The 25603-nt window shown below is 33.1% G+C and overlaps 1 protein-coding gene across 1 annotated transcript in view; it reads right to left on the bottom strand.

The window, feature by feature from the left end:
* LOC118898430 (sodium channel protein type 1 subunit alpha) overlaps positions 1 to 25603 on the bottom strand; it is a 136999-nt gene that overhangs the window by 12426 nt on the left and 98970 nt on the right. Inside the window, exons 18-22 of the mRNA XM_036858803.1 lie at positions 16471 to 16591; positions 14172 to 14326; positions 12235 to 12408; positions 8700 to 8822; positions 1546 to 1827 (exon numbers count right to left, since the gene is read on the bottom strand). Of these exons, the coding sequence (XP_036714698.1) occupies positions 1546 to 1827; positions 8700 to 8822; positions 12235 to 12408; positions 14172 to 14326; positions 16471 to 16591 (855 nt within the window). The remainder of the gene's footprint in view (positions 1 to 1545; positions 1828 to 8699; positions 8823 to 12234; positions 12409 to 14171; positions 14327 to 16470; positions 16592 to 25603) is intronic.

Below are 25603 nucleotides of genomic sequence, written 5' to 3' on the forward strand. Positions count from 1 at the left end.
AGTGAAGAGAAAGTAAAGATTCTTAGCTAGAAAATAGAACTTATTTGTCTATCAAAGAGGGAAATGTTGAATGTGTCAATGGCTGAGGTCAATGATAGAACAAGTTCCTCACACACTAGGTACAGGAACAGAAAAAAGTGATTCAAGGAACCATTTCAATGAATTGCTAATCAACAGAGAGATGATTCTGTATAAAGCCAAGTATAAATCAGTACTTCAGTAGCAGAGTTTATTTAATGGCTTCATACAGGATCTTTACCCCTTGTTTAGCATTTTAAGGGATTGCTTGAAATTTTCCATTTTTCTTTCTCAATTTTATGGAGGAAGTGATATAAATTAGTGATATTTATAAGTGTGGTTATTAGTTAAGCGTTAGGATAAGGGCCCAAGGAAATATCATCATGTGTCTACTATAATATTTAAAGAAATCATACTTGCCAGATTATAAAAATCTCTATTTTAATTGCATAAGCATTCAGAGTAAGCCAGAAACATCTACAAGAGAAATAAGAATTTCTAACAAGAAGGTGGAAAGAACTTGTAAAAGAATCACAGTACTGACACCTCTGAAAGAGATGCAGAAGGATTTTGACCAGTCCAGGTTTGTTTGCTTGCTTAATCTCCTGGCTGAACAATTGAAAACACAACCCTGGTGAAACAAAATAGATTTCTTCCCTAAAGATTCTGCAGAACCACAGGAAAGAACTTATGCAGTTTTTTTTTTTTTAAGATGAGTTTTCAGTGGCCAAAATAGAACAGTATTTTTACAATGTTTTTCAAACGATCTAGACTCTGTTTTTACCCACTGCTCTCTTGTGATGCAGCTGCAGTCAGAAGCAGCATCAAATGAAAATGTTTAAGAGGCCACCATCTTTTACATTTTTATAAATTGTGAACTATTTTTCAGTCTTAAAGACCCAGTAGTGAAAACATCAATATTTAGAGAAAAAAAAAAAGACTTAAGTAATTGTACTGAAGGCCATTTGGGGTGAGACAACAGCTGCTTGTGTTCGATTTCTGTGTCTGAGTGTTACCTGGCATTATTTCATTTCGCTCTGAGGATCTAAACCTAAAACCTAAATATCATTCCCCAATCTTCAATCCAAATGATACAACTCAGTAGCAGTTAATTTAATTCCCACCAATTTGTTACAATCCAATCAGGTGTGTTAAGGGTGTATGTTTGGGGGGAGGGGGTGATCTATCAGTGAAACAAGCTTTCCAATTGCAATAGGAAAAATAATAGCAAATTTATTGATTTATTAATCAACTTGTTCACATGGGAAGAGAGAGTAATATGAGAAGAAAGAAAAGACCTTTGGAATGAACTAAAATACCTGGCCACTATCAACTATGTCTGCACTGTTTAAATATACTGACATTTCCACCCATCTGGGCTCATGAACTTGTACTAATAAATCAAAATTAGAAAAAAGGAAATATGTTATAAACTTTCTTCTTAGTAACTAAATAATAGCTGTATGTCATTACTTTGTTATTATTCCAAACAATAAACACATTTCAGAGAAAAGAGTGTTCACTTACAACTTGAAGCAAAGAGAGATACCCAAATCCTACATTATCAAAGTTTACTTTCACATTTTTCCATCGGGCAGTCTCATTTCTTTCTATTAGTATTAGGCAATCAGAATGATTATTCACTTCGCTGATGTCAAACATGTCACCAGTTGTGGTGTTAACACAGTGGTAGAATTTGCCAGCAAACAAATTTACGCCCATGATGCTGAAAATTAGCCAGAATATAAGACAAACCAGAAGCACATTCATGATGGATGGAATTGCTCCTAAAAGGGCATTCACAACCACCTAATACACAAATGGAAAAAAAGAAAAGTCAGAATTCTTGTTGGTTAAAAGAAAAGACATTCCCTTAGTAATCTTTAGTCATTCTTTTTTTTTTTTTTTAAACTATCAAGATTATTCTAAGATATTTAAAAGCAAAGTAAAAATGTCTTAAAATGAAATGCATTCTTTCATAAGCAATACATTTAGGGAAATGAATTTAGATAATATATCAAAGATAAAAAAGTTTTTAAAAAGAGAGGAGAAAGTACTGAAAGTTTAAAGGGAAAACAAAATCAGAGGAATTTGCTGTCAGATGAAGTCAGAAAATTTTTTATTAGAAAAAGTAAGAATTCCTAACAGAAAATTAACTCATTAAAAAAGGCAATATATTAAAGAATGAAACTAAAATGTTGGGACAAGAGTTGATTTGACTGATATATTTTAGTAAACTAAAAATTCAGATGTATAAATATAAAAAATTATTAAATACCTAATATAATTTTGTCCTTAATTATTCATGCATTGCTATGACTAATAATAATTTTTGCATAAGAAGCAAGACAATTTAGCATTATGTATTTCATTAGATCATCACATCGTTTATTTCAAGCTCCAGTCATATCAGTTGTTTCATTTACTGAGTTTAATTTGATAAACTTATTTTAAATGAAACATAGCAGAAATCAGTTTCTTAGGAAAATAAGAAAAGGAGGGATGCCATTTTGGGGATGATAGCTCCTAAATCTGATGTGATTATATCAAGTTCTGTGCTAAATAATTATCTACTTTTTTTTTTTAATGGAAGCATTTTTGCCCCTCTTATCTTTACTCCTGGACCACAAATTAAAACTCTGAGTTTTTATATTTAGCAACACTGGAGGGAGAACTGTCCTTGCTTCCTTCTCTACAGTTCCCATTGGAGATGCACATGAGTAGCTAAGAGAGAGATAAAGACAGGCCCTAAAATGTTCCTAAGTGGCAGATGATGCCTCAGACTTGAACATTCATAGCTAAGTTGAATTCTACCTGTGTACCTCTATGATTCTTGTCAATCTGAAAGTGGGCCAAAGGAAATAATAAAACCATTAATGACAAAGAGGGGAATGAGAATGAAAAAATGAAGTCAGTTGAATTATCTAGGCAGATCCAGATGATGTGAGCTATGCAGCCTACCAAGCTGACACATGGCACCTCACCTTTATCTCATGTGGCTGTCTGCATTAATACAACTGAATGAATAAGTCTTTATTTTATACTTCATTTTAAATGTGTGGATACACTTAGATTTCTTTGGATTCAAGATATGAAAGCTGAAATCAAGTTATTATTTATTTCCCTCCTTTTCCAAACATTTTGCCTACCATCCAGATTAAAAAGCTGTTTTTACTGTGTATACACAAAGCACATGTTAAAATGCGTTTATTTGTTTGTTTTTTTACCTACAACACTCAATTTAGCCCATGAGCAGAACGCTGGCTACCTACGGCTATTTCTTGAATTCTTTTCACATCAATCTGTAGGTCTCACACTTTTTTCTTCAAAGCCTTTCTCACCTCTATCACTTCTCCATTTTCATGATCGCCACCCTAGTTCTGACATCTGTTAGTACATACTTGTACCATTTTCAGAGTCTTCCAATTTCCTCCTTCCTTTAATTCGTATAAGACGAATTAATCTCCAACTCTCATTTAAAATTATTCAATGGATTCCCACTGATTATCAAACATTTTCCTTACCTTGATGTTCAAACCACTCCTCAATCTACATTTCTAGTTTTAACTTCCCTAGCCACCTAGCCTTCATGCCAATCCAACTAATGTAATTACCATGTGCTAATAACATTACCAGAGAATTGAGATGCCCTTTCCTTTGAAATTCCTTGTCCAATATCTCCCCTTCTGAAACACTCTCTCTTCTCACAAGCTGTAGTTCAAGCAGCACTTCTGTCATGGAGCCCCACTTCACCTCTCAGTTTAGCTTCCAAAATAGAGATGAGTGTTTCCTCTTTTGAATTCAAAAATCAGAATTCCAGCACTGGACAGGACTATAGAGGTACTTTACTACTGCATTCCCATTTGGCAAATGAGAAAAATGAGCTAAGCTAGGTTAAGTTCAGAACGTAGACTAGAAATGGCATCTCGTGTTCCTTCTACTCGACCTCACTAATTTTCCTTAGAGTCACTCGTACTTATCCGGTACCCAGATTGCTCTGTATTAGAGTTAATGAATGGCATTCCCGTAATCTTGACAGATGGTAGCCTTTTTTTTTTTTTTTAATTTAAGACGAAAAAATATATTTGTGAATTCTCCAAGCCTTTGAGTGCCTTGAATACAGGAATATAGCAGGTGCTTTGAATACAGGACTACAAAAATGGTGATTGAATGAATGAATGAAGTAAAGGTTAGCTTAGCATTTATTGATCAAAACATAATTTTTAAATGCTATTTCTGGATATGGGATGAGAATAAAGAGCTGAACACAAAATAATTTGGGGTTAGCTAATAAGTCTGAGGGGTTTCTTTTGAAACTGGGGATTGGATTTGCACTAAAATTAACTCTATGTAATTCATGATATAAGCAGCAGTGCCTTTCAAGATACATTTACAATGTTGGCATACATTTGGCCCAGAGAAAACGTTTATTTTTATGAAGGTAAAAGGATTTACTATACAAAGGTCCATTCATATTTAAAATCTCATTAAATTAGGCAATAAAGGATGAGAGAAACGATTGTCTTTTCCCATGAGCCCCAAGCCCTTCCTTGGTTCAGCACAGAGGGAGGGGTATTAACTCCTTTCTGGCTCTAGGGAACTGCAGTAATTGGTTCCCAGGTGGTGAAGGCACTAGACAGAACTGGACTAAACAAGTTGGAAAGAACAAATTGAGGTTTCAGGCTGCATAAAAGGAAGTTCTAAGAAAGGAACTATCTTAATGAATTAATACTAGAGGTTGCTTCTCAAAAATGTTTTGCAAAACGTCATCAAAATAGAATTTCTGTATTCTAGCACACAACTCACTCTTACAGAAACTCTTTCTGTCTCTGGTTCATTATCTGCTTCTTAAGTAAATCAACATGAAATGAGGGATTGACAATTAAATATGCAAATTAATGTTGGGAATTTTGATACATGCAGAAATGTCCTCTTGTCTGAATGAATTGTCTTTGAACTTCAAATCAATACTACTCATGGATTGCAATGTTTCTTTAATCAAAATACTGAAAAACTATGTGAATAAAAATCAAAAGTAGGCAAAGTAGAAATCACACATTTTAAAGTATGAAGAAGAGTAATAGAATCTTTTTAAAATCTAATGTCTGCATTTGTGTTGTGGGATTTAATTACGGTAATTATTTTTGAAAGATATGATACATTAATTATCCAAACAAAAATTCCAACTTTTTCTCTCCCTCAAAAATAAAAACTGTCCTCCTTGCACATGATTCCCAAACTTTAAGAATAAACAAAATGTAGATTCATTTTTATTTATGTTTTCACTATGATATCTTCTAAGATACTAAGAGGTTAGTTGGGAGTGACGTAGTCTACAAAGTAAGTTTATACATTAAATTCTATCTTAATACACATAATAAGATGTTTTATTTCTAGGTGGGTGTTCTAGTCTGTATAATTCAAATAAGTGGATCCTTTCATATTTACTTTTCTTTATTTAAAACACAAATCACACGTGCTCACTCAACTTTATCTTAATATATTTTTGCTTTGTTATATTTGAAAAATAACCCCTATAAACTTACACTTAATAAAACATGAGAATGATCACACAATCAATACCAGTTTTATGAAACCCGGAATACTGCACCCTAGCATCTGCTCACACATGCCAACAAGGCAAGGAAGCCACTGCTGGTATCTTGATGTCAATTTTCAGGCCCCGGACCAAAGTAGAAAATAGCAAGTGTTCTTTTAAATGCCTCAAACAGCATCATCATCTTGATAAGTTAAAAACTTCATGCAACCATTCTAAACCAGGGTCCCCCACCCTCACCAATCAGATAACCTCCCCATAAATTGATAACTCAGTATACACACATCTAAATCATATTGAGTGAAACTTAATAAAGATATCAGCAGTTGAGGTTCAAATCCACAGAGTGTAAATTCACAAAAGGTATTTTTCTCAAAAGAAAATTTAAGACAATTGAAAATAGGGGATTAGAATGTAAATACTGTATTTTCCTTACTGTGGTGTGATAGTACCCTTCCCAAGCCCTCCCTCATCCCACTAACACAAAGTCACAGTGAAAGGATGAAAGGAAGCAAAAGGGGTAATACAGTACCCATAATAAAGGGCTGAGGGGCGGAACCAGCGCTCCACCCCATCCAAGTTGGAGCAAGATTATCCTATATAAAATAGAAATATATAGTTTGTTATTAGTTAGAAATCTGATATGACAGAACATTTGGTGTTACTTTTTGTATATGATGCTCTCTGTCTGTTTACCTATCAATCAAGGCTTGAGTTCTTTTGAAAAAGAAGGTATTTAAGATTTCCTAGACAAGGAAATTAAAAATACAAAATTTATTTTACTTAAGTTATCCATGACATCAATTCACTCAGTTCAATTTTACAAGTTGAAAATTTGGACTGGAAATTTGAAATACAATAAATGTTTCAAAGCTGTCAGCCAGAAATGTGCATAAACCATGCAAAACATAAAGGGCAAAGTGATGATAATTTATTTCTTACTTTCTAACTTCTTATCAAGCACTGTACAACATGCTTTATTTGGTAATGTTGCACTAAAGCACATGCTTTGAAAAAGTGACAAAACAAAAATAAAATGAGCCTGATTTACGCTTTGACATAGCTATTGTGATTTTATGCTGCTAGGGAAAAGAATAAAATGAGAGTTTCTGAATATATTCAAAGCTAACTTCCCAAATATAATCATCATTATAATTTCCATCCTCATCATCATCCATGATTATATTGTTTACAAAGTCAAAAATTCCAAATACCAGAAACAAAGAAACAAAAATAGAATCAGTAATCAGGTTATTTTGTCTCTACAATGCCAAATACATGTTGAAATCACCAGCCGTTTTAGGGTTGTATATATGCTGTCATTAAGAGGCAAGGACCATATTCATAAATCTGACAATTTAAATGATTAGTTCATCTCCTATCAGCATCTATAAGGATTTTGATTTTAAAACTCCAAGTTTCAAAAATTAGTCTCTCCTTATAATATAAAAAGCATTATTGATCAAAATTATAGATAAGGTTATTTCTGTAAAAATTAAAGGCCCACAGGGTCAATATTGTTATGGAAATAAGGTGTTAAATATGAAAATATCTGGCCATTTGACTCATGGATTTAATAAACTTCCAAAAGGTCAAATTTGAAATAATTACAATAGCTTCAAATGTTTAGCATTGTTCAGATTTCAGAAAACTTTTCGAATGTATTACTTTGATTCAGCAGAATCAATCAAATGTTTTCCAAAAAAATCAAAAAATGTTTAAGTAGAATGTATAAAAATTATATTTTTCTCCAGAACTGAAACTACCAGTCTAAAACAAAAGTGACATTTTTATTGGAAAATAAACTTAATTTTCACATATCCTGAAGAGAATTTCCAATAACATTTTAGTAAACTGTGAGGATCTCTGTGAGAAATAAAATAAGACCATATTATATTGTGTTAAATTGTTTTCTAGTGAGGAAACATTTTTTATATATGTTAGGGAAATTGCAGAAGTCTTCAATTGAAGATTTCATAAGAAAGTCTTATGTTCTTAAAAGGTGACATTTATAACAAATTTTATTTTAGAAGAACACATAAGGCTATCAACAAACTAGAAAATGCAAATGTAAGTCTACAATACAGCTTGGTTTCTATAAACATAATGAAATCTTAGGCAGCAAAAGAGCAATGTTTTTTCTGTTGGAACCACACTTAGTTCAGCAGCTTTGTTTTTGTAAAAGGAAATTTGAATAAAACAAAGAAACTAAATTTTTATGTTATACATCTTATACATTAATACTTCATATTTTTAAAAAGGCATGGAAAGTAACAAGTCAATAATGGCAAATTTTTTAACCTGTTATGAATCATAGGGCATGCCTTAATATTTCCTTAAAAGGAGTAATATAAAATTTTCTGTGACTCATATAAATGATATTTAAGTTATGGTTAATTTTGAATCATCTATGGTAATGAGTCAAAATTATATTTTCTATTCATTATGTTATAAAAGTTTAAATTCATTTTCATGAAAAATTGTGGAGATTTATATATAGTCTTTAAGTTGATATTGCTATTTATATAAATTAAGAAGATTAATGCAGTTATAAATGGAAGCTATATTAACATAACTTTAAAAACATTTTAAATTCAGTTAATATTTAATATCTACCCTTTAATACATTCAAATAATGCAAACTTTGGCATTGTACAGACAAAATTTTGACAATTAAAAATTTTTTTCCTTTACACTTATATTTAGGCACATGTACGATTCATATTGTTTTCAATAAAACTCATTAAGTACAGTTTAGACTACCACAAATGAGAAGCACATGATGTAGAATTCACTTTAGTTGATTATTATCATCATCATTACACATAGTACTTTAATAGCGCATCTGTTTTTTTGTGTACAGGTCTGTAAGGAAACTCCCAAAATGGATTAGGAAATAAGGTCATTTTAATGAGCACGGCAGATAAATGATATTATATCATTTCAAGGGAGGCCTAAGTTCTCTTGCATATCACCTAGAAGTAAATATGCAACAGATAAAAGGAAAAAGTAGCAATTTGCAAGGATTTGCCATTCCTTTTGCATGCATGAGTTTTCCTTTTTTAAAATTTACTTTAAGAATTTTGGCTCTATACAATACTTCAGGTTCTTTCATTTTCCTTACCCTCATCCCTTCAAAACGTGATAAGGCTCTTAGAGGTCTCAGAGCTCTTAGTGTCCTGAGAGATTTGATGGCGCCAAGTTCTGAGTAACCCAAGGCATTTGCTGTTAAACTGACCAATGAAACCTGCACACACACAAAAGTAAATAAATAGAATCATTGTCATTCAATTTGCAGTTACTATGTAATACAATAATTACAATTTTAAAAAATTTTATTTTATTGAAGTATAGTTATTTACAACATTGTGGTAATTACAATTTTTGTTTATAATTACTCAGAAGATGAATGGCTACATATTTTCAGTAAACCTTTTAAAATTTTAAGGAAATATTTTTAGTTGGATGCAAAGAAAGTAGTTTTCATGATGTTAATTAAAAACTAGTTGAATAAAAAAATTAAATGTCATGTGATTTATTAATTACTCAGTTAGCTAGAAAACTTAAGTAAAAATTGATTTTAAAAAGGAAGAAGTCCAGGTATAGGAAAATGTCATTGATTATTCTTCCTTTATTTTATTAAGTTGCTGCTGAATTTAGGGCTTTGCCAATGGTTAGTAATAAAATATAAAAACTGCTATTGTACCAGAAAAAGCAAGAAATACCTATCCTGTGTTGGTATTTTCAACTAGTTATAATTGATACCCACAGAAATTAATGCGCTGTCATATTAATTTTGAGGTTGATTTTTTGAAGATGAATTTTTGTTGTCTTGCTAATACTTTGTGTTTTCACTTATCTAAAGTTTATTCCTATGTAAATAATGTAACTTAAAAGTAATTCCATCATGAAACTTACTCAAAATTTTTATACTAATCTAGAGTTTCTGCCATGGTACCTGGCCCAAAATCGCCAGTCAATAAATGTTTACCAAATAAAGAAATAAATAAACTAACTTCATTTGCATGAAATATGCAACTAAAACTAAGAAATAAAAATTTTAGATGTGTAATTCTCTAAATAAAGACCAAAACTCTGCATCCAGAGTTAGAATTTCTTTGGTTTGAGAATAGCTGGTATTGGATAGTTCCAAATACACTGGATACTATTTTTGCAAAATTTTCTATGTTTAAGTGTATTAAGTTGGCTTATGTTTAATACGCTTTTTAGTTTACTTGAGATGTGCTATAATTCCTTTTGTCCTTTTTTAGAGTGATACGCTGATCCTTATGAAATAATTAAAATAGAACCGTGAAAAATAAAAGTATTATTATTGCAAAACTATAAAATTCCCTTCAGAATTATTTTCCTAAAATATTTCGGAAATGGCTATTAAAAACCAACTCGTAATAATAAATAAAATCATCATTCTTCCACTAAAAAATTCAGACATGTAATAAGCATAATAGAGCAAAGCTCAGGAATTTTCAAAAGGATTAAATTATATTTAGATTTAAAGCCTAGTGTGAAAAATTATGAGCAGTTGAAATATGATATAACTTCTAATGCTTGAAATCTCAAATATTAGAAACTTTTTCTCTTTGTGACATGCTGAAGCAATTATTCTTTTGAGGTTTCTTTCTTTTTTTATTGAGGTATATTTGATTTACAATATTATATTAGTTTTAGCTGTACAACATAGTAGTTCAAAATTTTTATAGATTATACTCCATTTAAAGTTATTATAAATATTGGCTATATTCCCTGTGTTGTATAATACATCCCTGTAGCTTATTTATTTCATACATAGTAGTTGGTACCTTTTAGTCCCCTACCCCTATTGTGTCCCTCCCCCATTCCCTCTCCCCACTGATAACTACTAGTGTGTTCTCTATATCTGTGAGTCTGTTTCTGTTTTGTTATATTGACTAGTTTGCTTTACTCTTAGATTCCACATATAAGTGATAACATACAGTATTTGTCTTTTCCTGTCTGACTTATTTCAGGTTCATCTGTGTTGTTGCATATGGGAAAATTTCATTCTTTTCTATGGCTGAGTAGCATTCTATTGTGTATATATGTATATATATATATATACACATATATATCACATCTTCTTTACCCATTCATCTGTTGATGGACACTTAGGTTGCTTCCATATCTTGGCTTCCATATCTTTATATTATTATAAATAATACTGCTGTGAACATTGGGGTGCATGTACCTTTTCAAATTAGTGTTTTCATTTTCTCCAGATATATACCCAGGAGCGGAATTGCTGGATCATATGATAGTTCTATTTTTAGCTTTTATAGAAACCTCCATACTGTTTTCCATAGTGGCTGCACCAATTTATATTCCCACCAACAGGGTACAATGGTTCCCTTTTCTCTACATCCTCGCCAATATTTGTTATTTGTGGTCTTTTTGAAGATAGCCATTCTGAAAGGTGTGAGGTGATACTTCATTGTGGTTTTGATTTGCATTTCCCTGATGATTAGCAATGTTGAACATCTTTTCATGTGCCTATTGGCCATCTGCATTTTCTCCTTGGAAAAATTTCTATTCAGTTCTGCCCATTTTTAATTTAGTTGCTTGTTTGTTTGATGCTGAGTTGTATGAGCTGTTTGTATATGTTGGATATGAACCCCTTATCACTCTTTTGAGGCTTTTTTCAATTCACTCATTTCATAGTAACACTGTTAAGCTTTTCAAATATCTCTGGGTTTGCCTTTTTTCAGAATTAAAGAGATATAATATATATGCATGACCCTTAGTTCTAGAAATACTTTCCATAAGAAATCTGCATAGTTCTGCTGGATTATCATTTTTGGGTAATAAAACTGTTGCCTATGAAGTTTGTAATATTTCGAACACACTTTTCTAAAACTGAAATTATGCCAAACTTATAACATATAACATGATGTTTACCTTTAACAAATCTCAAAGGCAGCCACTTGTTTTGGGTAGAAGAAGTATTAATCATTAGGTTTACAAACTCTGTGAAGGGCTGTTGGTACATTACGGGCTTGCTGCAAATCTATAGTTACACTGGGGAAACTCCCCATCACAGGATGAAGTAGAGTTTTTCACTACACCCCGTATATCTTACTTCCTATAATGGAGTTATAATCTATATAATCTACTCTTTAAACATATCCTTTAAAAACTTTGAGAAGATCAAAAAGAATTTTTAAAAATTGACATTAGCTTCCACCATCATCACTGTTTATTGAATGTCTTTAACTCTGTATGCACTAATATCATCATTTTACAGAGTCAAAAGCCAAGTTACTCAGTGGCACACAACCAATCAGTGGTGGGGCTGGGATTCAAACTCGATTCTGTCTGATTCACAATGGTAAGTAATTTAAACAACATACCCTATTTCACCACTCTCCCTACAAAGTTCTGATACGTTTTTTCCCAGCTTTTTATTCTAGATAACCACCACAAATCCCATCCCCCCATGCTAAATCAGTACTAATTTAGCTTATTTCTTACAAAAACTACACTATTATTCAGTGAATTAGTTTAGTGTCTATTAAGTAGCATATCCTGTCAACATAACAGAGTGATCATAGATTCACTATTTTAGAATGCGTTTATAGATAAGACAAATTACCTTGAATGGAAGACAAAGATAGGAGGATACTTACATCAACAATTAAGAAGTCTAGCCAACACCAGGCATTGGTGAAATATGTCTGATAGCCATATGCCACCCATTTTAGAAGCATTTCCAGAATGAAAATGTAAGTGAAAACCTTATCAGCATATTCCAACATTGTCTTGATCGTCTTTCGCTGATCAATATATATATCCTCAAATGCCTATAAAGAAAAGTTATGCATTTTAGCTTTCTGAAACTATTATACTATTATAACTATTATAAGCTATTTTTTCTGACCACATATAAATATCTTTTCCTGATTTTATATATATGACACTTCATTGGAATAGGAGGGCAGAGGAAGAGCAGCTATCGCTGTCTTTTCTTTCTCTCAAAGATCTTTTAATGAATCAGGAGAAAAGTTATGCCCTCTATTGATATAACTGGAAGGAAGAAGTAAAAGCATAACTCTAATGGATTAATTTGACTTGTTCAGGAAATAGTTCTTGATGTCACATCTTGATGCTGCTACCCTAACTTGAAGTTATTTATTCCTTTTGTTTCATATCTTTTGCTTCCTCCTGTTGGCTTTTTTTATTTTTATTTTTTGCCATAGAAAGGAGGTTGAAGAAATAAAAAGTGAAGGCTTATATTTTTCATAAAACAGAAATTGTAATTGATCATCACATTGCCTAATTTTACTATACAGTTGAGTTCATTTGTCCCCTTCATTTTGTTGATAGTTTATATTTCTCAGCAAAGATATGGTGTGACAAGGATGGTAAGATGAAATTACTTCTCATTTAGACTCTAATATGTATTCTTCTTCTAATATGAACCTCACTTGATATCTTATATCTAAGTATATATTCATTTAAATGGTGAAAAACTATTTCTAGTCTAAAGTGGCATGTAGATAAAATTTATTTCATCAGAGAAATATGCAGAAAAATATAGGCCTGTGTTAGAATTATACACTTTTAAGTTAAAGAAACCTAAGTAATTGCGTTTCAATCAGGCAAGTTCTATCATCTTTCCATCCTTTATCTATCTATCTATCTATCTATCTATCTATCTATCTATCTATCATCTATCTATCTACATCTATCTTATGGCTTAAGTAGTCTATTTGTGTCAGCATTTTTCTAAAATGCTATCTATATGCTATCATTTATATTTTTGTAAACGATTTTCATATAAATAGAAATTGATTCTGATGAACACTTTTATATAGAGAGAAACCAGTCCTTAAATGATCCCTTAGGCACACTGCCCAATATTTATTGTTACCAATATCCATTGTTCTCTGAGTAGCATAAGAACAGTGGACACAATTCAAAACGGACAGAGAAGTGGTTCCTAAGGACTTATTGACTGTCCATAAAGAGATAATAATAATATCATTCATAAACAAAATTCATCAGAACTTAGAAGTTATATCCCCCAATCACAGGACTTTACTGTAGTTGCCATGCTTACTTTCTTGTTAAAATATGAGTAATAAAATACTCATGTTCTTTGGTTATAATGAATAAACTAGAGAGACAAATTTGGGGGGTTACTTAATAATAAGCAAAAATTAATAAATAGCTTGTTAGAAGTATATGTATACATAATAAAAGTAAATCCAGAACTGCATAGTTATACATTGTATATAGTCTGTAAGAATGAAGTGGGGTAATTAAAGATGCACTGGAGATGGGTAGAAGGGTGGGTGGGTGGGTATATGGGTGTATGGGTGTATGGATGGATGGATATAGCAAAGCACGTATGTTTAAGGAAGAAGTCATAAATGGAGATAACAGTTTGGGGGTTATCAAACAGAGGTGATGGCTGATTCCATGGAAATGGATGTAGAATGAGGGTTCAGGAAAAATAATGCATTGGATAATAAAACAATGCTACAGAAATGATTAATAAGTCATTAGTATTAGATGATTCTAAGACTTGGCATTATAGCAGGTTTGCTTAATATTCACTCACCAGAGCACCACTACTAAGGAGAATCATGAAAACAATGAAGGTCTCAAACCAGTTATGTTCAACTATTCGGAAACACGTTCTTCTCAGGTTCCACCATTGTTTTCCTCTCCCTTCCTCCACACTAATTTGACAACATTTGAATCTTTGTACACAGCCTGCAAGTATAGTGTTCAAACAGGAGGAGGTAAATAACTTCTGCTGCTTCAATGATACCCTCTGGCGTGTCCCGGATTCATCTTCTCATTGCTACCGCCACCTCTATCTTGCTAGGAAAACTCTCTAAGCCTGGAGTAGTAAGAGCACATCCATTAGCAGAGTGAAGTTGTGAAAATTATTCAGCCTCTTTAAACGGTTCCCTGGATAATACCTGTTTTTTCTGACCCAACTGCTATTGTCCAAGAAAGAACGTTGTAAAGTACAAGTACATGTTAAGTAGCTTTGCCTTGTATTATGCCATCCTATTGCACTTTGTTGAAGTCACTCTAGGAAAGGATTTCAAAGTGAAAATTAATCATAAGCAGAAAACGTCCCTTTTAAAGAGGATGCAGAGTAATAATAAAGTTCTCACCCAACAATGCTGTTTATTACTGTTTAGGTTCTCTTGTGGTGCTCCTAGAAGAGCTTATATAATTTTCAAGATTAATTTAGTCCACTAAAATGTGATTTGCATAGTCCTGCTTTGATTTGGTGTTGCCTTCCCTATACTGCTTTCACTCCTCACTCTAACAAGAATTAAATCAACAGGAACCATAATGGAAAAGAATATAAAAAAGAATGTATATATATAAAGCTGAATCACTTTGTTGTACAGCAGAAATTAACACAACATTGTAAATCAACTATACTCCAATAAAAAAAATAAAATTAAAAAAATAATTAGGGCTTCCCTGGTGGCGCAGTGGTTGAGAATCTTCCTGCCAATGCAGGGGACACGGGTTCGAGCCCTGGTCTGGGAAGATCCCACATGCCGCGGAGCAACTAGGCCCGTGAGCCACAACTACTGAGCCTGCGCGTCTGGAGCTTGTGCTCCGCAGCAGGAGAGGCCACGATAGTGAGAGGCCCCGCGCACCGCAATGAAGAGTGACCCCCGCTTGCCGCAACTAGAGAAGACCCTTGCACAGAAACGAGGACCCAACACAGACAAAAATAAAATAAATAAATAAATAAATAATAAAAATAAAGGAATAAAAAAAAATAATTAAATCAAGAGAAATTTGTGAGCACCTTTGTAATCACCATAAAGGATATTTAAAAAAAAAGAAAAGAAAAAGAGAAAAAAGGTAAAAAGGTACAGAACATGGACTTGCCCCCAAGAAACCTACAATCTGGTTTTTAAGAACAGATATAAACAAAAGAACCCTGCCTCAAGTCAAAAAAAAAAATCAGGTATGCTTGAAGAAAAGGGAGAAAGGAGGGGAAGGGAAAGAAGGGAAGGAAGGAAGGAAAGGAGAAAGGGAGGAAGAAAGCCAGTAAAGATACATATAACAGTTCAAAAGAGAAAGAGAAGAACCCTCATAAGATAATACATGATTAGTTATCAGGTGAATTAAAGAATATCTTTATTTACAGCTGTTCAGAGGAATAAGAAGTTTTTTCCACCATGGTCAGATGAAGGTAGTTTTGAGGACTTTGAGTGATGTGTATAATTTATACAGGAAAAGAGGGAGAAAATATATATCAGGCCTATGAGGAAAAAAATCACAAAATAGAGAATATGCAAGTATATTCATATCTTCAAAACTCAAATTCCCAAGAAACTCAGACCATGGGAAATATTAATCATGGAGAAAACAAAGCTCTTAGACTATTGTCGATATTGTGTCAGGCTCAACTAGATACTGTGCAGGGATCAGGTATCGGGCAGTGCTTATTTCCTGTTTCACCCAGCAAGCATTGGAAAATAATGATTTTGTTAAAAAAATACATTTGAGCATTTGCAACTCATTTGACTTTAACAGTTAAAAAATTATTTTTAAAGTAACTTTTGTGTATGAGAATTTTGACTAGTGTTTAAGATGCCAACTTATTGCGAAATCACCATTTTATTTGAAATATTATAAATTAGTCATTAGTTTTGGTTACATTAAAATATCTTTTCTCCATGTTCATGGTCCCTCACACATAATGGGCAGATATAACCAAAACATAACATGAGATTTTAAATCTGTTAGCATATAAGAGGTAATTGAAATAGATTGACTACCAAGTTCTATTCTGAGTGGTCCATTTTGGGCGATCAACAGCTAAAACAAACTGCACTCTATAAGTGGAAGATTAACATGAAGATCATGTTCTTTACCTTCAGTGAAACAGGCTTCAGGTTCAAGGGTTTCCTCAGGTTCCACTACAGGCTGTTCCTCGGCAGGTGTTCCAATGTCTACAGTGCTGCCTTCGGATGAGCTACTGCTTTCATTAAGTTTCTGAGCATGAGATGGACATAAAAAGTAAATCACTTTAATTTTGGTACCTAAGAAATAGCCTAGTAAGAAAGGATTAGTACAATGAACTGATTCTGGATTCTCCTTGAAATGAAGAGATTTTAAGATTAGAGCAAAAGAATGATTGAATAAGAAGGGGAAATAAGGAAATCATCTATGGAAACTCCTTTACCATAATTTGCAATGTATGAAGTCAGATTGCTATGTTATGAAGTTACAAACGGCCATCAAAAACATGTACTAAGCAAATCACTGTCCTATGAATTAGAGAAGCCCCAGAGGGAGGGGTGGGAGAGGAGAAGTTAGTGATAATCGTTATCACTTTACAAATGATAAAATTAAGGTTTAGACAGGTTAAGTAACTTGTCTAATGTCATATAACCAACAAGTGAGAAAGCCAAGATTTGAGAGAATTATTCCTGAGCCCAAAGCCCATGCTCTAACTTCTGTGCAACCACCCTGTTTCTGAAATAAAAGAAACAGTGTATTCACATGCTTATCATTCTTCCATCAATTTAAAAGCAGAAATAATCCACAGAAAAACTATCAAGATGAGTCTAACAGATGAAGAGAATCTACCATTCAATCTTGAAGTGAAACACAAAAACAAAAAGAAAGACACCTTGTTTATAACATAAACCAATAATGGAATTTTACATAATACATATATTCAGTGTCTTCATGAAAATTATTTCATCAGATGCAAAAAACTAACTTTTGGGTAGGTGTAGACATGAGTTCTATTTAATCTTTGTTTACAGTAATTATGCCAAACTAATTATATACTTGTTATAAAACAAATGTCATAATAGTAATTTAAGCACCAGCAATAATAAAACATTTTGGTATAATATTACTTTAACTCACAGAGAAATTTTTTTAAAATACTGTTTGAAAAATCTTTAAAATTTCTGGACAAATCCAGCTTTTGCTTATCACAGTTGTTCACACATAGTGCTAAATATCAGGCTCCATATCAAACTTTGTATCCATTACTAAATATCCTTATTGGTCACCCAGATTTCAGTTTTCCAGTTAGCAACTGTGAGTACTGATGTGAACCTAAAATAATATAAAATTAATTTGTTTATGTCTACTTATTTCCTCCCTAAATATCCTCCCTGATGTGGCTTGCCTAGATGATGATAAAATTAAATTGATACCTTTTTTTATGTATACTTACTCCAGGTCTTACTGGGTCAGACTTTCTCCAGATGAGAGCTGTTGCCAATATATCCAACTTTATTCTTAAGAATACTCTTTAAAATTATCTATTCTCGTCTTATAACCCAACTTTGTAATAGGTTACCAGTTACTATACTTCTAAGCATATTTTCCCTTTAATGCATACAGTTGGGAGCCAATCTACATTTTAGAAATTTTAAAAGGATATAAAAGATGATTAAATGCCCATTATTAGTACTCAGTTGGAAGATGTGCTCCTGGAAAGTTCCCAGGTATAGACAAGTGATCCTCTAGATGTTTACAAATTAATTTCCAAACGCATCTTAAGCAATGTAAGTATATTCCATGATCTGCCTGGACTATAGCAGGAAAGTAGAAGTGTGCCTAGTGTCACTTAAACTCAGCATGCTCTTAATTAAAGACATGTCTTTTTGTTTTTTGTTTTTTTTTCTATCCTAAACCTACTTTTTAAACCAAGTTCCTGATTCCGATTCTTTGCAATATCATTCTTTCAGCGCCTAGACTCAAATCTCCTTGTCTTATTCACTTCAAATATTGACAGTAAAGTCATTTAATTCTACCTTTGAAAAAACTCTTCTCTCAGTTTCATCTTCCAAATTCTTATGAACTCTCTGTTCACTACTGTCACTCTTTTTTGGACAGCTATAAATAATAAGTTCATCCTTATTCTAGCCTCACCTAATTCTAGACCTTTGTGGACCACAAAGCCTGACTTACGCTACATGCCCAATAAATGTTTGGTGAATGAATGAATACCTCTGTTTCAGATATTACTACCAAATGAAATTTCTGTCTCCAACTTAGCTTTCTAACCAAATTTCCCAAATCTATCTTTCACAGAAGCTGTCCTTTAGTCAAGGTGAACTTCTTAATGTTCTCTGGATTTTGCTTATAGTGGTTTTTGCCCATCATTGTGGAAGAAGAATAATTACTCTCTCATCTTCACCACTTTATCTGCACAATTCTTTCGGCACATACTTCTTTTTATTTAGCCCACCTCCATACTAACTGACTTACCAAGCTAACGATGCTTGGCATTTTCTCTGTAGAACACAATGACTGATGCTGGTGGTGTGCTGATATTTTCTCAGGAGGTTGGCTACACTCTAGTACACCTGTGCATCTCTGCTTCCACCTGGTGAGTTGTGTACTTATCAAGAATAAGTTATGTTTGTGTTCAAATCAACCTGTACTATTGTAAAGTAATGTAATTATAGAATTTACTCTTGCATAATTTGATAAAATGAGTTTGAAAACAAAGTTAGTTATTGTATTCATAAAAACTAAGTTGAAATCATTGCATAAACTTAATAAAGACAAATCTCTCATACATATACAAACACATAAAAAAAATTGTAAAATTAGGCGTGAATAATTATTTTTTAAAAGGGGTATCTAGGGACTTCCCTGGTGGTCTAGTGGGGGGCACAGGTTCAATCCCTGGTTGGGGAGCTAAGATTCCGCATGCCCTGGGCATGGCCAAAAAATGGGGGAGTATCTGGGATATAAATTTCTGGAAGGATGCTAAATTCAGGTTGCCTTATAAGGTTCTTTAAAATCTTTGTCCTCTTTGAAAAACCTAAACTGGACTCATAGATGATGAATTACAGGTGTGGCTCATGCTAAAGTGATGATGCAGAACTGCAAACAATGAACCCGGACTGGAACAAGAGGCCCAAAGGCACATTTTAATGTAGGTATGTATCAGTTTTCAAAATGAAGCAGTTTAATGTTTGGGATTGGAAGGAGTTTGTATACATTTCAGGAATGGTACATGATTACAGATTCGATTTTTAAATTTAGTATTCATATCTGGTTTAAATAACTCCCTAAAGCAACATTTTGCAAGAGAAGCCTGGTAAACCACATCCTGGCTGACCCCCTTGATAGACCCTGATTCTCACACTAGCGAGGGAAACTTGCCCCACCTTTGTCATACTGACATCAGATAAAATGACAAGTGAATGTTAGAAAGACCAAACCACAGGGCTTCCCTGGTGGCGCAGTGGTTGGGAGTCTGCCTGCCAATGCAGGGGACACGGGTTCGAGCCCTGGTCTGGGAAGATCCCACATGCCGCGGAGCAACTAAGCCCGTGAGCCACAACTACTGAGCCTGCGTGTCTGGAGCCTGTGCTCCGCAACAAGAGAGGTCGCGACGAGGGGCCCGCGCACCGCGATGAATAGTGGCCCCCGCTCGCCACAGCTGGAGAAAGCCCTCTCACAGAAACGAAGACCCAACACAGCCAAAAATAAATAAGTAAATTTATAAAAAAAAAAAAAAAAAAAAAAGACCAAACCACAGGCAAGTAGGCTCAGGCCAGTTAATATACTCTAGATAAATTATGCTAACCAGAGAAAAAAGTTAGTGTTTTTTCTATAAGTTCATACATAATGTAAATAAATAGCATTAGTGTGAAAAAGAAAAAAAAAAACACACAAAATGAAACAGATACAGAAGTGACTGAGCTGAAGTGTTCCTAGGCAATGCATGGGAGGCAACAAGGGTTTTGACTGATGAGCTAAATAAAGAACATTAATAAGTAAATTTAAAATTGAATAATAAATGTATTAAATAAAATAGATTAAAATACATAAAAAATTAATAAATTGAACTCTAGCTTATTGAGTCATTGGCATCATCTTAGGATTCTGCTGACAACACTAAAGTTTGTGTGTTTTATTGATTTTTTTTCCCTAAGAACCACGTGCTATACTAATATCATCTGCTACATTGATAATTCATTAATTTCTCTTTATTTATGTTCCCTTTGTTTTGTTGTTCTTTTTCTAATTTCTCAAACTAACTTCTTTATCATGTTCTTTCATCCTTTCTTGATCATCCTTGTTAATAGTAAGACATTCAATGACTGCTTGGTCCAATTTCATAGATTTTGGAAGAAAAAGTTCTTATTGTTTGGGAGGACATTTTAAATTTTTCAAGTGGTTATATTTTTTCTATCATTTTGTTATTAATTTCTCATTTAACTGCATTGTGATTAGCTAATAACCCTATATGATATCTTCTATCTTGAATTTATTGGTATAATAGCCCTACAATGTCTGCTTGTTTGAATTTATTGAGACTTACTTTGAAATTTGTATAAATATGTCAATATCATGGGCCATTGAAAATAAGAATTCTCTGTACATATAATTTTTGAGATAACATACATTTATAATATTTTTGCTATTTATATTATTCAAATTATCAATGTCCTTATTTAATTTTTCTTTGATTCATCACAGACTAAAAGAATTGTATTAAAACTCTCACAACCAATATACTTTCATTAATATATTCTTATATTTCTCATTGTTGAAATCAAAGATGATGCGGTTCTGAGTTCTTTATTTGGTTGGAGTAATAACACTATTACTCAAAATGGGAAGAATTTTTGGATGTATGGAAAGAGTCCATCTCTATATTAGCACATGAGATATGAATTCAGATAAAATACTAAATAAATTGGATAACAGCAAAACTAAAACATTCTCAAATAAGTACTTGTATTGATTTAAAAACCAATAAGGACAATTAGTTTTTCCTTCTTTTGTTCTTACATTGAAATTTAATTTTATTTTGAAATTCACCATTCACATAATAAAGCAATTGGTTCTCATGGTCTTTGAGATTAATAGACTATTTAAATATCCATTTTAATGTTTATTAAGCCATTAATCAACCTTTAATTTACTAATTTCGAAACGAGCTAGTTCATTTAAAAATATGTATATTTTCACATGTAAATCTCAATAGCTCAATTTCTGTAAGGACTTACATTGTCCGTGTATTTTTGGCAGGCTGACAATAAGTGAGCAGAGAGAATGCAGGAACCACAGCGTATCTGCAGCATCCGCTTTGCCTTGTACATCAGGGCATTCAATAACCACTTAATAACTACAACCCTGATGGGAAGAGCATTTTTCCTCCTCAATGGATTTGTGCAACATTTCATGCTTTTAAAAAATGTTCTGTACTATAGTAAATGATTTTGACCTTGAGGGTGAAGCAAAACAAAGGAAAGCAAATAGTACACTCCACAATATTTCTCTGAGTAAGTGATTAAATGGTTTTTTTTGTTGTTGCTCACTGACTTGATCTTAGGATGTTCATGCTTTTATTTTAGACTTGGTTTGTTACAGGGAGCTTATTTATAGGGTTTACTAGAAGTTCAATTTATAATGTGATAAAAATATATTAAAAATACATCTGGAATTTAAGGGTCAAAAGGATACAGAATATGTGTGTATATATATATATGTGTATACACATATATATTTTTTATTTCTGAAAAAATACATATTTTAAAAGCTAGGCATATACTATTTTAAAGGTGGAAATTTTACTGTTGTTATATATATATATATACCTATTAACATATATGTTTAAGATATATATCTTAAATCATACATAGTTGAGATGCTCAACAACCTTAAAAATATTAGTATTAATATTTCATTGTGTACACTGTGCATTAGTAAATATTTCTAGTGTACACTAAGCATATTAAAAATTAAAATGACTTCTATTAAAAACTCTCAGCAAGGCAACAATATAATATCAAAGGAACAGACTCTGTATTGAGATTTAGCATTTCCACAGAGCAGTTAGAAAAGTCAAATATTAACTCATTAATTCCCATATCATCCCTACAACTCAGATGATTTCTTCATCGAGCTTTACATTGGAAGGACAATCTTTGGTGGATTATTCATATTTAATAAATATAAAATCTTCTTATTAATTGTGAAATCTACTGTTATTCAAACACTTGCCTAAGGTAGGGGTAAAGGTGAAGAAATACAGCTCTGATATACTCTGAATTCTGCTTTCAAGTATGTTAAAAGTGAATTTTTATATAGGTGATTAGCTATAAAGGAACAAAGGAGGTATAACCTCTCATCACATAATGGGCCAAGAGAAAATTATTGTGATAGCAAATGAATTAGAAGCAAAAAATTGCAAAATTGCATTTATAATTCCCAAGCTAGAAAGCAAAATTGTAAACCAAATAATTTCCATTGTTAAATTTATTTTGCTGAATGAGTGCAGAATCTCTAATATTCTTTTGACATTAATTTTTAATGTTAAATGATAACATATTTAACAAATATTTTTTACATGTCTACTGGATAGGGGAACTGTATAACTACAGTGAAAGGGTGAAGAGTTCTCTTTTGAGTCAGACAAGCTTGGGTTTGAATCACAATGACTGGTTTTATGGACTTTAGGCAATTATCTTGACCTCCATAAGCTGTAGTTTCTAATTTGTAAAATGATCCCTACTTTACATGGTTGTCATAAGGACTGAACAAGATAACACATGGAATAACTCAGTCTAAGAAGAACAGGGTAAAAAAAAGTGACATTTGGGGCCAGAAGGATGAGTTGGGGTGGGAGTGATTCAGGTGAAGAAATATGGGGTAGGAGAATATCCCAGATAGAGGGAACAGGAATGAAGATCAGGACCTGATAAAGCATGAGGAGTTTTAGGAAACAAAAGATCAGTGTAGTTGGCTGGGGAGGGGTGGGAAGTACTATTACATGAGGCTGGAAAGGTCAGTAATGGTCACTTTTGCAGGGACTTGTAGGCCATGTTAAGAAGTATAGACTGGGAGCAATGGGATCTCCTGAAAGGTTAGAAAGCCAAAAGAGCTATGGCCAGATTTACCTTTTAGAAAGACCACTTATCATTATGTGGGAACTGGACTAGTGAGGAGAATATGAATGTGGGAGCCCTTTTTGGAGGCTGTAGCAGTAAAACTGAGAGATGATGGAGGTCTGACATTGGGTGGAGGTGGTGGGGATGCAGAGTAGACAAAGACAAAGTAGCATTGGTGATAGCTGGTGATCAATTAGGTGTAATAAGGGAGAGGGAGTTTGGGTATCTGTTGGCTAGATGGCAGTACTCTTCATGGAGAGTAGTTGCCATCTCATAGGGATCATGGTCCTGAGGAACTATATAGCTCAAGACAAGGAAATAGGCAAGGGCTGAAGGGACACTCCCAGTCAATACCCAGATGGGACTCTACAAAGTGTTCCCTGAGCATCTGTCAGGCAATGATACGAAAATTCTGACTGTTTTCTTTTCTCCTCCATCTTCCTTCCTCCCTGCCCTCTCCCCAGGGAGGAGAAGCTTCATTAAAGAGTAAGCTGCTAACTTAATTTGACTTAGGAATAGTCTTGCTTAGTTTATTCTATCTGTACACTTTCAAAAAATATAACTGATAAAAATGTATTCAGGAAAAGTGAGATTAACTTACATGATGCCAATTAACATTGATCAAGCACCTCATTTGTGCCAGGTACAGTGCTAGTTACTAGAAATACAAAGGTGTATAGGACAACAGTTCTTGTTCTCAAGTTGCTCACAAGATTAGTAAGTAGGATAGACAGATACACAACAGAGAAATAGAGTGCAGTATAGACATTTCATGTTATGCAGGTAGTAATTCTACTTAGGGGAGTCTCAGAGCCTTGCCCAGAATAAGAATTGCTAGGTATCATGAGCAACAAACAACAATATGTTTGAGTGAATAAATTGACAGTGTCTTGAAAGACAACTCAAAATTCCTTTTTTTGTTTTGCTAGATTTTGCAGAGAATGACAGGGATAAGAAGAGAATTTCTAATAAGAAATTATGGAGTCAAAAGGTATAATCTTCATGGAACTATGTGACTAGAACTGAAATAAGTCATGAGATATTAGACTGGTGAAATAGATCTTCTCAAGACCATCAAGTTGCTCATGATAAAGACTGCCCTTCTCCCCCCCATGGAAATGTGTTTCAGATGGTAATTCTATTGATATTGGTGAAATAATAGGATGAGGAGTGGGGGGATGGTCAAGATTGGAGACGGATTTAGGAGATAAAATCTACAGGATTTGGCAGTAAATTTGATGAGGGGCTTCCAATTAGAGAAGTTGAGAAGGACTTCAGGCTTCTTGTAAGCTATTTGAGAAGGAGATCATATGGTTGGGAGGAAAGTAGCTTGGACTTTTGTAAACCAGGGAATGACGACTCAAAGAATTAGGAAATGATGCAGATATCAAGTAAAATAGGGCCACTGAACTTGGCAATTAAGAGAACACTGGTGATTTTTGAGAGAGAAAAGTAAAGGTGGAAACCAGAGATGACGCTTTAAGATGACTGAGCAGTGGAAATGGGAGACAGCGAGCACAAGTTATCTTTTAAGGAAGATCAGCAATGAATTCAAGGAAGAAATTACAAAAGAAACTTAAGAAAGGGAAAAAAATCAAAGGAATAACTTTTAAAATTTACATGATTTTATTTTATTTTAGAATGAGGGAGTCTTGACCATTTAAACAAGCTTGTGGTAAGGGCTTAGAAAGAAGAAGAAACTGTAATACAAGATGGAGGCAAAACGTGCTGTATCAGAGACCATGAGGTAAAGAGACAGTATAGATAAAAAAGTGTGGAGGCATATATACCTATCTCCCAGTAGATTCTTAATATCCCCAGATATGTTGTCTGACATTTTTCTACAGGGAAATTTGTTATCGTGATGTTCGTAAATTTGGATATTTGCAAAAGTCTCGGTATATATCCATTTGATTCAAGATTAATCAAAGACTTCCTATTCTTATTTCTTTATTTAACACACATTTACTTACTATATGCTAGGCACTGTGATGAATGTGGGCCATACTGTGTTATATGAAATAAGCTTAATTCCTGTTCTTATGCACATTTTAAAACTGACTATTGTTCACATAGGGCATTCACTGTGGACTTTTATGTGGTAGCACAAATTTAATTTGCTGAT

Source organism: Balaenoptera musculus, chromosome 7, assembly GCF_009873245.2.
Source record: "Balaenoptera musculus isolate JJ_BM4_2016_0621 chromosome 7, mBalMus1.pri.v3, whole genome shotgun sequence".
NCBI lineage: Eukaryota > Metazoa > Chordata > Mammalia > Artiodactyla > Balaenopteridae > Balaenoptera > Balaenoptera musculus.